This window comes from Eubalaena glacialis, chromosome 3 (genome assembly GCF_028564815.1).
Source record: "Eubalaena glacialis isolate mEubGla1 chromosome 3, mEubGla1.1.hap2.+ XY, whole genome shotgun sequence".
Classification (NCBI taxonomy): domain Eukaryota; kingdom Metazoa; phylum Chordata; class Mammalia; order Artiodactyla; family Balaenidae; genus Eubalaena; species Eubalaena glacialis.
In genome coordinates this window covers 53,327,869-53,345,065 of record NC_083718.1, presented here as the reverse complement: position 1 = coordinate 53,345,065, position 17,197 = coordinate 53,327,869, and the positions used below count along the sequence as shown (strand labels likewise).

The following is a 17,197-nucleotide window of genomic DNA, read 5'->3' as shown; positions in this document are numbered from 1 at the left end:
GCTGAGAAGCACAAATATCCACAATATTTCGTCTCATCACAGGTTCATAATAAACGTGTGTTGAGTTGAATTAAAATCTCTACTTTATGAAGATAAAGTTATATTATTTTGTCATTTTTCTCAAGATCAAAATCCTAAATATTGATTTAAATCTGAGTCACTTCTTTAGGAACTGGGTAGAGGATAAGCAGGTAGGTTAACTTTTCCAGTTTAGTTTAACTTTTAGGAATACTCCAATTACCCAGATATCTACTATCACATCAACAGGAGTACATTTGATTTGCTTTCTGTTCTGCAGAGCTACTGTGATCAGTCATGTCACTGGATATTACAAAAGAAACTGTATTCAACGTGTCATTTTGAAAAACACTAGAGTCTGGGAGCCCTTAAGGAAATCAGTACACAAAATAAAGATCACTATAGATAAGTGATTGATATTATTAGAAAGTTAAGTATAGTGATTTTAAAAAAGCAAAGTTAAGAAACTATCTCCATTTAATTATCTAACTAGGAAAGTGGCCTATACATTTCTTTAGGAAAAGAGGTGAGGATGGGCATGTCTGATTTATGATAGGGCCACTAGGCTAACTGTGTGTGAGCCAGTCACTAAACTTTCAGCTCCTTGGGGGAAGCAGCTGTGGATACCTCCCAAGCTCTGGGCACTTTTACTAGGTACCTACTAAGTTCTGGGAACTTCCCCAGATACTGAGAATACGCAGATGGATAAAATACTATCCTTGCTCTCCAAAAACTAACAGTTTAGTAGAAAGGACAAATTTTTAAAAATTATAATCCAATGTAGCATAATGTCACAGATGCTATAACAAAAGTGTGAATAAAAGACTATGGGAACACAGAGAAGGAATGACTAACCTCCCCTCCTGGAAAAATGACTCTAAGGGTTTACTGACTTGATTTGAACATTTAATAAACTTTGATTAATACGGTTAAGGTTCTAATACGCCATTTTTTAGAAGCTCTAAGTAGAGAATATACAAATTAAGAACCCCCCAAACATGTTCTGATTCTATAAGGGTTAAGGGGAAGGGGGAGTTAAACTCTGAAAATGTTTTTTAAACTGTGCTTCCTCAAAACTACATGGGCTTCTCAGAGCTTTCAGGGTACCTCAAAGGGATCAGCGTGGCAAATGTACTCCAGGCTAGCAGCATTCTTAAAGGGTATCTTTATCCCCCTCAAATCTCCATCAGTCTTCCACTATCTCACCCCAAGTAGACATTTAATCTTAGTAAAAAACGATGTGCTTGCTATGCAAACAGATTCAAGACAGGGCCCTTAGTATTAACCGGTCATTAACTGGAAACTATGAGTATTTGAAGTTTTTGATTCAGAGGGGTATCAATAGCTTTCCTTCTAGAATTCTACCTGGGAGTTCTTATCACTACTTCTACTTCTTTATGTGGTGAATAATGTCAGCAACTCTTCCGCAAGAGTGAAGCATAAAATTTTGGTACAATTTCCTCTTCATTCTATGAAGATAGATATTTCCCTTCAATTTAGGTGAACTCAATTTTCTACTTGAAAATCTGAGCTCATTTATTTCATGTTAATAAGTAAGAAAAGTAAAGCTCAGATGACGCAGAAGGGTAAGAGCATCAGAAGTTCCTATTTCTTGTTTTTGCTTGTAAAGTAACAATCTTAGAAGAATGTGTCACATGGCTTTAAAGCAGGATAGAATCCTTTTTCTGATTTACACAGTGTGTAAAGAAAACGATAATCCAAGAAATTTCATACATAACATACAAAATTTAAGGACCTTTGTTAAATAATGCAAAATGACCTTTAAAATTTTTTAAATTTTGTTAAAAATACATGACATAAAATTTATCATCTTAACCATCTCTAAGTGTCCGCTTTGGTAGTATTAAGTATATTCACATTGTTGTGCAACCAGTCTCCAGAACTTTTTCATCTTGTAAAGCTGAAATGATTTTTAACTTGTAGCTAGAGTAAATAAACTACAGAAATTAAAATATTTAAAAGAAATAACAATATTTTGAGGAAAACTAATGAGAACAACAACAAAAATCCATAGCTTTAGATTGAGACACAAAACCTTGCCCTACCAACTACTTACATGGGAGAAACGTTATTACCTGGCACTGATTCAGATACTTACAAATTTTAAAGATTATACACATAAAAATTTATTTCCTGCCATTTATTATCCTCCTAGAGATACCACCAAATCGGTTTCATGTTAAGAAAAAGTTCTTCAGACTGGGGCAAGATGGCGGAAGAGTAAGACGCGGAGATCACCTTCCTCCCCACAGATACATGAGAAATACATCTACACGTGGAACTGCTCCTACAGAACACCCACTGAACGCTGGCAGAAGACGTCAGACCTCCCAAAAGGCAAGAAAATCCCCACGTACTTGGGTAGGGCAAAAGAAAAAAGAAATAACAGAGACAAAAGAATAGGGACGGGACCTGCACCAGTGGGAGGGAGCTGTGAAGGAGGAAAGGTTTCCACACACTAGGAAGCCCCTTCGTGGGCAGAGACTGCGGGTAGCAGAGGGGGGAAGCTTCGGAGCCACGGAGGAGAGCGCAGACACATTGGTGCGGAGGGCAAAGCGGAGATTCCCGCACAGAGGAGCGGTGCCGACCAACACTCACCAGCCCGAGAGGCTTGTCTGCTCAGCCGCCGGGGCGGGCGGGGCCTGGGAGCTGGGGCTCGGGCTTCGGTGCTAGCCGGGAGGGAGTCCGGGAAAAAGACTGCAGCTGCCAAAGAGGCAAGAGACTTTTTCTTGCCTCTTTGTTTCGCGGCGCGCAAGGAGAGGGGATTCAGAGCGCCGCCTAAACGAGCTCCAGAGACGGGCGCGAGCCGCGGCTATCAGCGCGGATCCCACAGCAACAGGGACGCAGAGGGAAAAACGGAGAGATTCCCGCACAGAGGCTCGGCGCCGAGCAGCACTCACCAGCCCGAGAGGCTTGTCTGCTCACCCGCCGGGGCGGGCGGGGGCTGGGAGCTGAGGCGCGGGCTTCGGTCGGATCCCAGGGAGAGGACTGGGGTTGGCTGCGTGAACACAGCCTGAAGGGGCTAGCGCACCACAACTAGCCGGGAGGGTGCACGAGAAAAAGTCTGCAGCTGCCGAAGAGGCAGGAGACTTTTTCTTGCCTCTTTGTTTCGCGGCGTGCAAGGAGAGGGGATTCAGAGCGCCACTTAAACGAACTCCAGAGACGGGCGCGAGCCGCGGCTATCAGCGCGGACCCCAGAGACGGGCATGAGACGCTAAGGCTGCTGCTGCCGCCACCAAACAGCCTGTGGGCGAGCACAGGTCATTCTCCACACCGCCCCTCCCGGGAGCCTGTGCAGCCCGCCACGGCCAGGCTCCCGTAATCCGGGGACAACTTCCCCGGGAGAGCGCACGGCGCGCCTCAGGCTGCTGCAACGTCACGCCGGCTTCTGCCGCCGCAGGCTCGCCCCGCCTCCTCCGTACCGCTCCCTCCCCCCGGCCTGACTGAGCCAGAGCCCCCGAATCAGCTGCTCCTTTAACCCCGTTCTGTCTGGGCGGGGAACAGACGCCCTCAGGGGACCTACATGCAGAGGCGGGTCCAAATCCAAAGCTGAACCCCGGGAGCTGTACGAACAAAGAAGAGAAAGGGAAATCTCTCCCAGCAGCCTCAGAAGCAGCGGATTAAAGCTCCACAAACAACTTGATGTGCCTGCATCTGTTGAATACCTGAATAGACAACGAATCATCCCAAATTTAGGAGATGGACTTTGGGAGCAGGATATATTAACTTTTCCCCTTTTCCTTTTTTTTGTGAGTGTAGATGTGTATGCTTCTGGGTGAGATTTTGTCTGTATAGCTTTGCTCTCACCGTTAGTCCTAGGGTTAGGTCCGTCCGTTTTTTTTTTTTTGGCTTAAAAATTTTTTTTTTCCCTAATAAATGTTTTCTTAATAATTTTTTCCTTATTTTCTATTTTTAAAAAATTTTTAATAAGTTTTTTCATATTTTTTATTTAAAAAAATTTTTTTTCTTAATAAATTTTTTCTAAATAATTTTTTTCTTATTTTTAGTATAAAAAATTAATAAATCTATTTTTAAAAATTAAAAAAAAATTTTTTTTCTTAATAAATTTACTCTTAATAATTTTTTTTCTTATTTTTTATTATAATTGCTTTATTTTATTTTATTTTATCCTCTTTTTTTCTTTCTTTCCATTTTTTCTCCCTTTTATTCTGAGCCGTGTGGATGAAAGGCTCTTGGTGCTCCAGCCAGGCATCAGGGCTGTGCCTCTGAGGTGGGAGAGCCAACTTCAGGACACTGGTCCACAAGAGACCTCCCAGCTCCACGTAATACCAAACGGCGAAAATCTCTCACAGATCTCCATCTCAACATCAAGACCCAGCTTCACTCAACGACCAGCAAGCTACAGTGCTGGACACCCTATGCCAAACAACTAGCAAGAGAGGAACACAGCCCCATCCATTAACAGAGAGGCTGCCTAAAATCATAATAAGGCCACAGACACCCCAAAACACACCACCAGACGTGGACGAACCCACCAGAAAGACAACATCCAGCCTCATCCACCAGAACACAGGCACTAGTTCCCTCCACCAGGAAACCTACACAACCCACTGAACCAACCTTAGCCACTGGGGACAGATACCAAAAACAACGGGAACTACGAACCTGCAGCCTGTGAAAAGGAGACCCCAAACACAGTAAGATAAGCAAAATGAGAAGACAGAAAAACACACAGCAGATGAAGGAGCAGGGTCAAAACACACCAGACCTAACAAATGAAGAGGAAATAGGTAGTCTACCTGAAAAAGAATTCAGAATAATGATAGTAAGGATGATCCAAAGTCTTGGAAATAGAATAGACAAAATGCAAGAAACATTTAACAAGGACGTAGAAGAACTAAAGAGGAACCAAGAAACGATGACAAGCACAATAAATGAAATTAAAAATACTCTAGATGGGATCAATAGCAGAATAACTGAGGCAGAAGAATGGATAAGTGACCTGGAAGATAAAATGGTGGAAATAACTACTGCAGACCAGAATAAAGAAAAAAGAATGAAAAGAACTGAGGACAGTCTCAGAGACCTCTGGGACAACATTAAACGCACCAACATTCGAATTATAGGGGTCCCAGAAGAAGAAGAGAAAAAGAAAGGGACTGAGAAAATATTTGAAGAGATTATAGTTGAAAACTTCCCTAATATGGGAAAGGAAATAGTTAATCAAGTCCTGGAAGCACAGAGAGTCCCATACAGGATAAATCCAAGGAGAAACACACCAAGACACATATTAATCAAACTATCAAAAATTAAATATAAAGAAAACATATTAAAAGCAGCAAGGGAAAAACAACAGTTAACACACAAGGGCATCCCCATAAGGTTAACAGCTGATCTTTCAGCAGAAACGCTGCAAGCCAGAAGGGAGTGGCAGGATATACTTAAAGTGATGAAGGAGAAAAACCTACAACCAAGATTACTCTACCCAGCAAGGATCTCATTCAGATTTGATGGAGAAATTAAAATCTTTACAGACAAGCAAAAGCTGAGAGAGTTCAGCACTACCAAACCAGCTTTACAACAAATGCTAAAGGAACTTCTCTAGGCAAGAAACACAAGAGAAGGAAAACACCTACAATAACAAACCCAAAACATTTAAGAAAATGGGAATAGGAACATACATATCGATAATTACCTTAAATGTAAATGGATTAAATGCTCCCACCAAAAGACACAGACTGGCTGAATGGATACAAAAACAAGACCCATATATATGCTGTCTACAAGAGACCCACTTCAGACCTAGAGACACATACAGACTGAAAGTGAGGGGATGGAAAAAGATATTCCATGCAAATGGAAATCAAAAGAAAGCTGGAGTAGCAATTCTCATATCAGACAAAATAGACTTTAAAATAAAGACAATTACAAGAGACAAAGACGGACACTATATAATGATCAAGGGATCGATCCAAGAGGAAGGTATAACAATTGTAAATATTTATGCACCCAACATAGGAGCACCTCAATACATAAGGCAAATACTAACAGCCATAAAAGGGGAAATCGACAGTAACACAATCATAGTAGGGGACTTTAACACCCCACTTTCACCAATGGACAGATCATCCAAAATGAAAATAAATAAGGAAACACAAGCTTTAAATGATACATTAAACAAGATGGACTTAATCGATATTTATAGGACATTCCACCCAAAAACAACAGAATACACATTTTTCTCAAGTGCTCATGGAACATTCTCCAGGATAGATCATATCTTGGGTCACAAATCAAGCCTTGGTAAATTTAAAAAAATTGAAATCGTATCAAGTATCTTTTCCGACCACAACGCTATGAGACTAGATATCAATTACAGGAAAAGATCTGTAAAAAATACAAACACATGGAGGCTACACAATACACTACTTAATAACGAAGTGATCACTGAAGAAATCAAAGGGGAAATCAAAAAATACCTAGAAACAAATGACAATGGAGACACGACGATCCAAAACCTATGGGATGCAGCAAAAGCAGTTCTAAGAGGGAAGTTTATAGCAATACAAGCCTACATCAAGAAACAGGAAACATCTCGAATAAACAACCTAACCTTGCACCTAAAGCAATTAGAGAAAGAAGAACAAAAAAACCCCAAAGCTAGCAGAAGGAAAGAAATCATAAAGATCAGATCAGAAATAAATGAAAAAGAAATGAAGGAAACAATAGCAAAAATCAATGAAACTAAAAGCTGGTTCTTTGAGAAGATAAACAAAATTGATAAACCATTAGCCAGACTCATCAAGAGAAAAAAGGAGAAGACTCAAATTAATAGAATTAGAAATGAAAAAGGAGAAGTAACCACTGACACTGCAGAAATACAAACGATCATAAGAGAGTACTACAAGCAACTCTATGCTAATAAAATGGACAACCTGGAAGAAATGGACAGATTCTTAGAAATGCACAACCTGCCGAGACTGAACCAGGAAGAAATAGAAAATATGAACAGACCAATCACAAGCACTGAAATTGAAACTGTGATTAAAAATCTTCCAACACACAAAAGCCCAGGACCAGATGGCTTCACAGGCGAATTCTATCAAACATTTAGAGAAGAGCTAACACCTATCCTTCTCAAACTCTTCCAAAATATTGCAGAGGGAGGAACACTCCCCAACTCATTCTACGAGGCCACCATCACCCTGATACCAAAACCAGGCAAAGATGTCACAAAGAAAGAGAACTACAGGCCAATATCACTGATGAACATAGATGCAAAAATCCTCAACAAAATACTAGCAAACAGAATCCAACAGCACATTAAAAGGATCATACACCATGATTAAGTGGGGTTTATTCCAGGAATGCAAGGATTCTTCAATATACGCAAATCAATCAACGTGATACATCATATTAACAAATTGAAGGAGAAAAACCATATGATCATCTCAATAGATGCAGAGAAAGCTTTCGACAAAATTCAACACCCATTTATGATAAAAGTCCTGCAAAAAGTAGGCATAGAGGGAACTTTCCTCAACATAATAAAGGCCGTATATGACAAACCCACAGCCAACATTGTCCTCAATGGTGAAAAACTGAAACCATTTCCACTAAGATCAGGAACAAGACAAGGTTGCCCACTCTCACCACTATTATTCAACATAGTTTTGGAAGTGTTAGCCACAGCAATCAGAGACGAAAAAGAAATAAAAGGAATCCAAATCGGAAAAGAAGAAGTAAAGCTGTCACTGTTTGCAGATGACATGATACTATACATAGAGAATCCAAAAGATGCTACCAGAAAACTACTAGAGCTAATCAATGAATTTGGTAAAGTAGCAGGATACAAAATTAATGCACAGAAATCTCTTGCATTCCTGTATACTAATGATGAAAAATCTGAAAGTGAAATTAAGAAAACACTCCCGTTTACCATTGCAACAAAAAGAATAAAATACCTAGGAATAAACCTACCTAAGGAGACAAAAGACCTGTATGCAGAAAATTATAGGACACTGATGAAAGAAATTAAAGATGATACAAATAGATGGAGAGATATACCATGTTCTTGGATTGGAAGAATCAACATTGTGAAAATGACTCTGCTACCCAAAGCAATCTACAGATTCAATGCAATCCCTATCAAACTACCACTGGCATTTTTCACAGAACTAGAACAAAAAATTTCACAATTTGTATGGAAACACAAAAGACCCCGAATAGCCAAAGCAATCTTGAGAACGAAAAATGGAGCTGGAGGAATCAGGCTCCCTGACTTCAGACTATATTACAAAGCTACAGTAATCAAGACAGTTTGGTACTGGCACAAAAACAGAAATATAGATCAATGGAACAGGATAGAAAGCCCAGAGATAAGCCCACGCACATATGGTCACCTTATCTTTGATAAAGGAGGCAAGCATATACAGTGGAGAAAAGACAGCCTCTTCAATAAGTGGTGCTGGGAAAATTGGACAGGTACATGTAAAAGTATGAAATTAGAACACTCCCTAACACCATACACAAAAATAAACTCAAAATGGATTAAAGACCTAAGTGTAAGGCCAGACACTATCAAACTCTTAGAGGAAAACATAGGCAGAACACTGTATGACATAAGTCACAGCAAGATCCTTTTTGACCCAGGTCCTAGAGAAATGGAAATAAAAACACAAATAAACAAATGGGACCTAATGAAACTTAAAAGCTTTTGCACAGCAAAGGAAACCATAAACAAGACCAAAAGACAACCCTCAGAATGGGAGAAAATATTTGCAAATGAAGCAACTGACAAAGGATTAATCTCCAAGATTTACAAGCAGCTCATGCAGCTCAATAACAAAAAAACAAACAACCCAATCCAAAAATGGGCAGAAGACCTAAATAGACATTTCTCCAAAGAAGAGATACAGATTGCCAACAGACACATGAAAGAATGCTCAACATCATTAATCATTAGAGAAATGCAAATCAAAACTACAATGAGGTATCATCTCACACCGGTCAGAATGGCCATCATCAAAAAATCTAGAAACAATAAATGCTGGAGAGGGTGTGGAGAAAAGGGAACACTCTTGCACTGTTGGTGGGAATGTAAATTGATACAGCCACTATGGAGAACAGTATGGAGGTTCCTTAAAAAACTAAAAATAGAACTACCATATGACCCAGCAATCCCACTACTGGGCATATACCCTGAGAAAACCATAATTCAGAAAGAGTCATGTACCAAAATATTCATTGCAGCTCTGTTTACAATAGCCAGGACATGGAAGCAACCTAGGTGTCCATCATCGGATGAATGGATAAAGAAGATGTGGCACATATATACAATGGAATATTACTCAGCCATAAAAAGAAATGAAATGGAGGTGTTTGTAATGAGGTGGATGGAGTTAGAGTCTGTCATACAGAGTGAAGTAAGTCAGAAAGAGAAAAAGAAATACAGTATGCTAACACATATATATGGAATCTAAGGGAAAAAAAAAAAAAAAAAAAGAGAGGTCATGAAGAACCTAGTGGCAAGATGGGAATAAAGACACAGACCTACTAGAGAATGGACTTGAGGATATGGGGAGGGGGAGGGGTGAGATGTGACAGGGTGAGAGAGTGTCATGGACATATATACACTACCAAATGTAAAATAGATAACTAGTGGGAAGCAGCCGCATAGCACAGGGAGATCAGCTCGGTGCTTTGTGACCACCTAGAGGGGTGGGATAGGGAGGGTGGGAGGGAGGGAGATGCAAGAGGGAAGAGATATGGCAACATATGTATATGTGTAACTGATTCACTTTGTTGTAAAGCAGAAGCTAGCACACCATTGTAAAGCAATTATACTTCAATAAAGATGTTTTAAAAAAAAAAAAAAAAAAAAAAAAAAAGAAAAAGTTCTTCAAATGAAAGTCTTGGGTATTAAATAAATAAATTTATAAACACACACACACACAAATGTATACATACACACACATACTATACATATACATATATACCCCTATTGTTGAAGACCAGAAAAGAATTTACCTGATGATTTCTTCGTGATACAGAGAACTAACAACTGGCCCACCAAAACCAGTATTTGCTTCTTTTCCTTTCTTCTCTGGTGACTGTGGGGGGGGGGGGGGAATTGGTGGAAAAAAGACACATGGATTAAAGCAATGTGCATTTAAACCGGTTACAAAATACTACTCTGTTAAGGAACACTAATATTTGATGATCCACCATTTCTCTAAGGCCCTAGTGACAATTTTAGGATGGCATCAGAAAGGCAAGAGGACTCTCAGGTCATCACAGCAGCGGAATGAATATCCTCTAGCAAGCTAAGGTTATTCCACTACTGCCTTCTGGAGCCACCTAAGAGCCATTCCCCTAGCTGATTATGTTAGCTATGTTCATTGTGGAAAACAGAGACATTCAGTGTGGAAAAATGAAAACAAAATACGAAATATAAATACCAGACCTGAATGTGATCAGGAAAATCATATCTAAGTTAACAAAATTAAAGTTCCCAAATAAGAAACTAAATTGTAGTAAAACTTAAAATTTAACCATAAAAAAATAAAGAAAATATTTTTAGGTGGCAAGAAGGAAGGATGAGAAGGTAGAAGGGAGAGAGGAAAGGAGGTTGAGATCTAAAATAAAAGAAAAAAGCAAACTTATGGAAACGCTTTCCAAAATCAAGTATTCAGTAGGCTCTGTCCCTCTATGTTCTCAAAAAGCACAAGGTTAAGATTAAATTTAAAAGTAAGATTCTTCCAAAACATGTATGTAGAAGCAGTGAACCTGGCTATTACTGTTGTCTGAAAGATCAAACTGCAACCTGTGCAAAAGCCCACATCTCTTGCAATATTGACAGTTTTTAGGCCAGGACACCCTACAAAAATAAAAACTCTGATTCTGAACATAAATATTATCTTAGAGTCAAAATTACTTTTATTATTTAATTTGACTGCAAAAATAATTAGTTTCACTTCAGAAAAATATAGACAGTTCCCCTATACGTGTTTTTTTTCTTAAAGAAGGGGTTTTGCTTTATTGTTGTTACTTTTTTTGTTTGTTTCTTTTGGTCTGTGAATCACTTGGCTGAGGTAAAGATCCTGTAGGCAGCATATTCTGTCAGTCTGTAACACCATTAGGGGAACTAAAGTTTCAAGAAATGGTGCAGATTTTTGAGGTGAAGAAGTCAGTTATCAATTTATGACAGAAACAAAGGTATAATGTCATAAACAACAACTACCATCATGATTAAATAATAAAGTATATAAAGTACAATAGCCTGATGTTGGCAAAAAAGAAGCACAAAGTAAATGCAAGTTCCCTCTCTCCTCTGAGGACCAGTCTTAGAGCATAAATGCTGCAAAGAATTTTCAGGATAGAGAATGTTTTCCCTTATACTAAAAAAGCACAATCCAAAGGGAGAACTTACTTTATTTAATCCAATTACATTCTAAATACATACTCCATTAGTAGGATAAAGTTGAAACATATTTGCTGCCCAAGAGATGCTTGCTAAATGAATAACAAAATTGGAAATAAGAAAACTGGATACCAAAGGAAAAAGAGAGAGAGAGAGAATCAAGTATAGAGTGTCAAGCACAGTTTCCTGAAAAAGAACTGACTCCAAGAAGATAACATAGCAGAAAATTTAGGTGACCTTAGGTTTGCAATCACTTTTTAGAAACAACACCAAAACATGATCCATGAAAGAAAAAAAACTGATGTTAGTGTTCATTAAAATTAAAAATGTCTGCTCTGTGAAAGACACCATTAAGAGAATGAAATGACAAACCACAAACTGGGAAAAAAACCTTTGCAAACACAAATCTATTAAAGGACTGGTATTCAAAATATATCTTAAAAGACTCTTAAAACTCAACAATAAGAAAACAAATAGAAAATTACAGGCCAATATTGATGGTGAACATAGATGTAAAACTCCTCAAGAAAATATTAGCAAACCAAATTCAACAAAACATTAAAAGGATTAAACACCATGATCAAGTAGGATTTATCCTAGGAATGCAAAGATGGCTCAACACCCACAAATCAATCAAGGTGATGTATCACATTAACAAAATTAAGGATAAAGATTATATGATCATCTCAACAGATGCAGAAAAAGCACTTGATAAAATTCAATATCTGTTCATGATAAAAACTCTGAGCAATGCGGGTACACAGGGAATGTACCTCAACATAATAAAGGCCATATATGACAAGCCCACAACTAACATCATACTCAACAGTAAAAAGCTGAAAGCTTTACCTCTAAGATCAGGAACAAGACAAGGATGCCCATTCTTACCACTTTTATTCAACAATGTATTCGAAGTCCTAGCCACAGCAATTAGGCAAGAAAAAGAAATAAAGGCACCCAAATTAGAAAGGAAGAAGTAAAATTATCTCCTTTCATAGACAACATGATCTTATACACAGACAACCCTAAAGACATACTCCCCCACCACCAATCAATCTGTTAGAGGTAACAAATGATTCCAGAAAAGTTACAGGATACAAAATTAACATACCAAAATCATGTCACGTCTGAGGGAAACAGAAGATTAAGTTTTCTAATATTAAAAAGTGATGAGTGCTATAGAAAAAAATTAGTGTAGGGAAGAGGGTTGGAATTTTAAATAAGATGGTCTGGGAGGGCCTCACTGAGAAGGTCATTTGAATAAAGACATAAAGGAAGTAAACAAGTGAGTCCTGCACATATCTGGGGGAAACTGTCCCATGAATAGGAAACAGCCATTGCAAAGGCCCTGTGGTGAGGGTATGCTTAGAATGTTAGAGAACTGAGGTGTTCATGTCTTTTGTCAGAAAGCAATTAATGTATTTTACGGGGGCAAGACTAGAGGCAAAAACACACAGTTGTTCACAAGACAGTCATAGTTTCTATCGGTGTCATTCACTGAAACCCTTAACGTGAAGTAGGCAATTCAGAATAGATACCTGTGGTTTGCTTGGTAATTATTTGCTGTGAAAATACATACTAGTAATTAGGAGTTATATGGTATTGGAAAGGGATGAGTATATTTCTTTCACTTAGTTAACAGCCTTTATTTTTTAGAGTAGTTTTAAGTTTAAAGAAAAATGAGCAGAAGGTACAGTGTTCCCATATACCCCTCTCCCCCAATTTTCCCCTATTATTAACATCTTGCATTAGTGTGGTACATTTGTTACAATAGATGGGCCAATATTAACACATTGTTATTAGTTAAAATCCACAGTTTACATTAGGGTTCATCTTTTGTGTTGTATATGGGTTTTGACAAGTGTGTAATGACATGTGTCCACATTACAATATCCTTCAGAATAGTTTCACTGCCCTAAAATTCCTACGCTCCAGTTATTCATCCCTCTCTCCCTCTGAAGCCCTGGCAACTACTTATCTTTTTACTGTCCTCATAGTTTTACCTTTTCCAGAACATCATACAGTTGGAATCATACAGTATGTAATCTTTCTTTCACTTAGCAATATGCATTTTAAGTTCCTTCATGTCTTTTCATGGTTTGATAGCCCATTTCTTTAAAAAACAAAAACAAAAACAAAAACTCTTAGTTGTTGGGGAAAAAACCCATAAAACTTACCGTCTTAACCATTTTTATGTGTAAAGTTCAGCAGTGTTAACTATATTCTACCTCCCCTGTATCAAAACAAAAGATTTTTCTCCAATCTTTACCATAAGAATGTGGTGGGCCCTGGGGGTCAAAACCCATGAAAGCAGGGGGCCTTCCTAAGCCTGAGCCCCTGGAAGCTTTTAGCTCTTGAGCTAGTCCACACTCAGCCTGCAGCAATTCATCAATTACCATTTAAGTGTTCCTACCAGTTTACGGTTCAAACAGCTTTTGTTCCCAATAAGCAGATCTCGAGTGTGATTCTATGTATTCACCTGTCACCATTTGGGGAGTGGCAGTTTGCCCTGTGACCTCAAATCTCAGATTAATCTAAGAATAGTCCATGATTTTCAGTTTGGTCAGATTTTTGCTGTTGTTGAAGACAGGAGAGATGATTTCCAAGTTCTTTACATGTCAGAGCTGAAACTGGAAGTTCAATTGTCTTTTGAAGACATTTTAAAATGAAAACAAAAAAGGCTTATATTTACCCACATATTTATCACTTCCAGTTGTCTTCATTCCTTTAAGCAGGTCCAAATTTCCATCTTATACACTTTTCCTTTAGCCTGAAGAAGTTCCTTTAACATTTATTGTAGTGCATGTCAGTCAGCAATGAATTATCTCTGCTTTTGTTTGTCTGAAAAATCTTTATTTTACCCTTTTTTTTTTTGTATTGACATGAGATTCACATAATATAAAATAAGGCATCTAAAAATATACAATTAGCACAGGGAACTCTTCTCTGTGCTCTGTGGTGACTTAAATGGGAAGGAAATGCAAAAAAGAGGAGATATATGTATACATATGGCTGATTCACTTTGCTGTACAGCAGAAACTGACACAGCAGTGTAAAGCAACTATACTCCAATAAAAAAATTTTTTTAAAAATTAAAAATGGACAAAATAAACATAGTTTCCCCCTTTTAAAAAGCAAAATACATATATACAATTGAGTGGCATTTAGTACACTGACAATGTTGTACAACCACCACCTCTATTTAGTTTCAAAACATTTCCATCATCCCAAAACAAATCCTTGAGCCCATTAAGCAATCACTCTCATTCCTCTTCCTCCTAACCCTAGCAACCATCAATCAGCTTTCTGTCTCTATGGATTCACCCATTCTGGATACTTCATATAAATGGAATCACAATATGTGATCATATGTGAGCATGTATCAGTACTTCATTCCTTCCTATGGTTGAGTAATACTCTAACATATATATGTATATATATATACATATATATATACTCTATATTATATATCCATTTATCAGTTGATGGACATTTGGATTGTTTGTACCTTTTGACTATTATTGTGCTATGAACATTTGTGTACAGCTATTTGAGTACCTGTTTTTAATTCTTTTGGGTATATATACCTAGGAGCAGAATTGCTGGGTCATATGGTAATTCTATGTGTAACTTTTGGAAGAACCACCAAACTATTTTCCACAGCACCTGCACCATTTTACATTCCCACCAACAATGTAAGATGGTTCCAATTTCTCCACATCCTTGCCAACGCTTGTTATTATCTGTCTTTTTTATTATAGTCACCTTAGTGTGTGTGAAGTAATACCTCCCTGTGGTTTTGATGTGCATTTCCCTAATAACTAATATTTCATGTGATTGTGGGTCATTCTCTTTGGAGAAATGTCTATATTCAATCCATTTATTAGTTATCTTTTATGAGTTATTCATATATTCTGGATACTAGATCTTTATCAGATATGATTTGCAAATATTTCCTCCCTTTCTGTAGAATGTCTTTTTACTTTTTTGGATAGTATTTTTTGGATAGCAGAAAAGTTTTAATATTGATGAAGTCCTGTTTACCATCTTTTCTTTGGTTGCCTGTGTTCTTGCTGTCATATCTAAGAATCCATGGCCAAATCAAAAATCACTGAGATAAGTACCTATTTACTTCAGTCAATATAGTTCTAATTCATATTTTTTTAGGTCACTGATCCCTTTTGAGTGAATTTTTGTATATAGTGTGATATAAGAATGCACCTTCATTCTTTTGTATGTGGATATCCAGCTGTCCCAGCATCATTTAAGAGATTCTTCTTCTCCACTGAATGGTCTTGGCATCTTCATCAAAAATCAACTGACCATAAATGTGAGGGTTTATTTCTGGACTCAGTTCTATTCCACTGGTCCATGTGCCTATCTTTATGCCAGTACAACACTGTTTTAATTACTGTTATTTTGTAGTAAGTTTTGAAATTGCAGGTGTGAATTCTCCAATTTTGTTCTTTTTCAATATTGTTTTGGTTATTCGGGTCCCTTTATAATTCCATATATATTTGAGGATCAGCTTTTCCATTTCTGCAAAAATGGCAGTTGGAATTTTGATAGACTGCATTGAATCTGTAGGTCACTTTAAGTAGTACTGCCATCTAACAATATAAAATCTTTCAATCTATGAACATGGGATGTCTTTCCATTTATCTAGGTCTTCTTTGTCTCAGCAATGGTTTATAGTTTCAGCGTAAAATCTTTCACCTCCTTTTAAAACTATTCCTGGGTATTTTATTATTTTGGATGCTACTGTAAATGGAATAGTTTCCTTAGATTCCATTTTGGGGTGTTCACTGCTGGTGTATATTAACCCAACCGATTTTTGCATGTTGATCTCGTATCTTGCAACTTTGCTGAATGTTTATTAACTCTAGTAGTTTTTGGTGTTTTTTTTGGATTTTCTGTATTTAGGACCATGTTATCTGTGAACAGAGATAGTTTTACTTCTTTCTTTCCAATTTGGATGCTGTTTATTTTCTTTTTCTTGTCTAATTGCTCTGGCTAGAATTTATAGTACATGGTAAAAGAAAGCATCCTGTCTTATTCCTGATCTTAAGGGGAAAGCTTTCCATTTTTCATCCTTGAGTATAATGCTACCTGTGAACTTTTCATAAACAACCATTTTCATGGTAAGCAAATCACCTTCATTTCTGAAAGCTATTTTAACTGGTATAGATTATAAGTTGATAGTTTTTTCCTTTTGATGGTGCCCCTATTGATCTGACTATTGAAGAGAAGTCTGCTGCAGTTCTTACCTTTGTTCCTCTGTATCACTTTTTTTTTTTTTTTTGGTATGCATGCTTTTAAGAGTTTCTCTTTTTCACTGATTTTCAACAATTTGATTATGATGTGTCACGGTATCATTTTATTTACATTTCTTCTGCTTGACATTCATTGAGCTTCTTGTTCTATTGGTGTATGGCAGTGATTCTCAACTAGGGAAGTTTTTCTTTGTTTTTTTTTTTGCCCCTATCCTCCATTTGGTTGTCACAAGTGGGTGATCTTATTGGCATCTAGTGAGTAAAGACCAGGGTTACTACTAAACATCCTACAATGCACAGGACAGCCCTCCACAGCAAAGAATTACCCAGCCCCAAATGTCAATAATGCAAAGGCTGAAAAACTCTGGTTTATGGTTTCATCAAATGTTTAAAATTTTCAGCCATTATTTATTAAATTTTTTGTCTTCTCTCTCACCTTTTCTCTTCTTTAAGGGATTCCAATTATATGTATATTTGTTCAGTCTTTTTATGCTCTGTGCTT

The 17,197-nt window shown here is 37.6% G+C and overlaps 1 protein-coding gene across 2 annotated transcripts in view; it reads right to left on the bottom strand.

The window, feature by feature from the left end:
* Positions 1–17,197, bottom strand: part of ACBD6 (acyl-CoA binding domain containing 6) — a 239,009-nt gene that overhangs the window by 153,122 nt on the left and 68,690 nt on the right. For both annotated transcript variants that reach the window (XM_061185660.1, XM_061185659.1), the window contains exon 4: positions 10,030–10,112. In XM_061185660.1, coding sequence (XP_061041643.1) covers positions 10,030–10,112 — 83 coding nt within the window. The remainder of the gene's footprint in view (positions 1–10,029; positions 10,113–17,197) is intronic.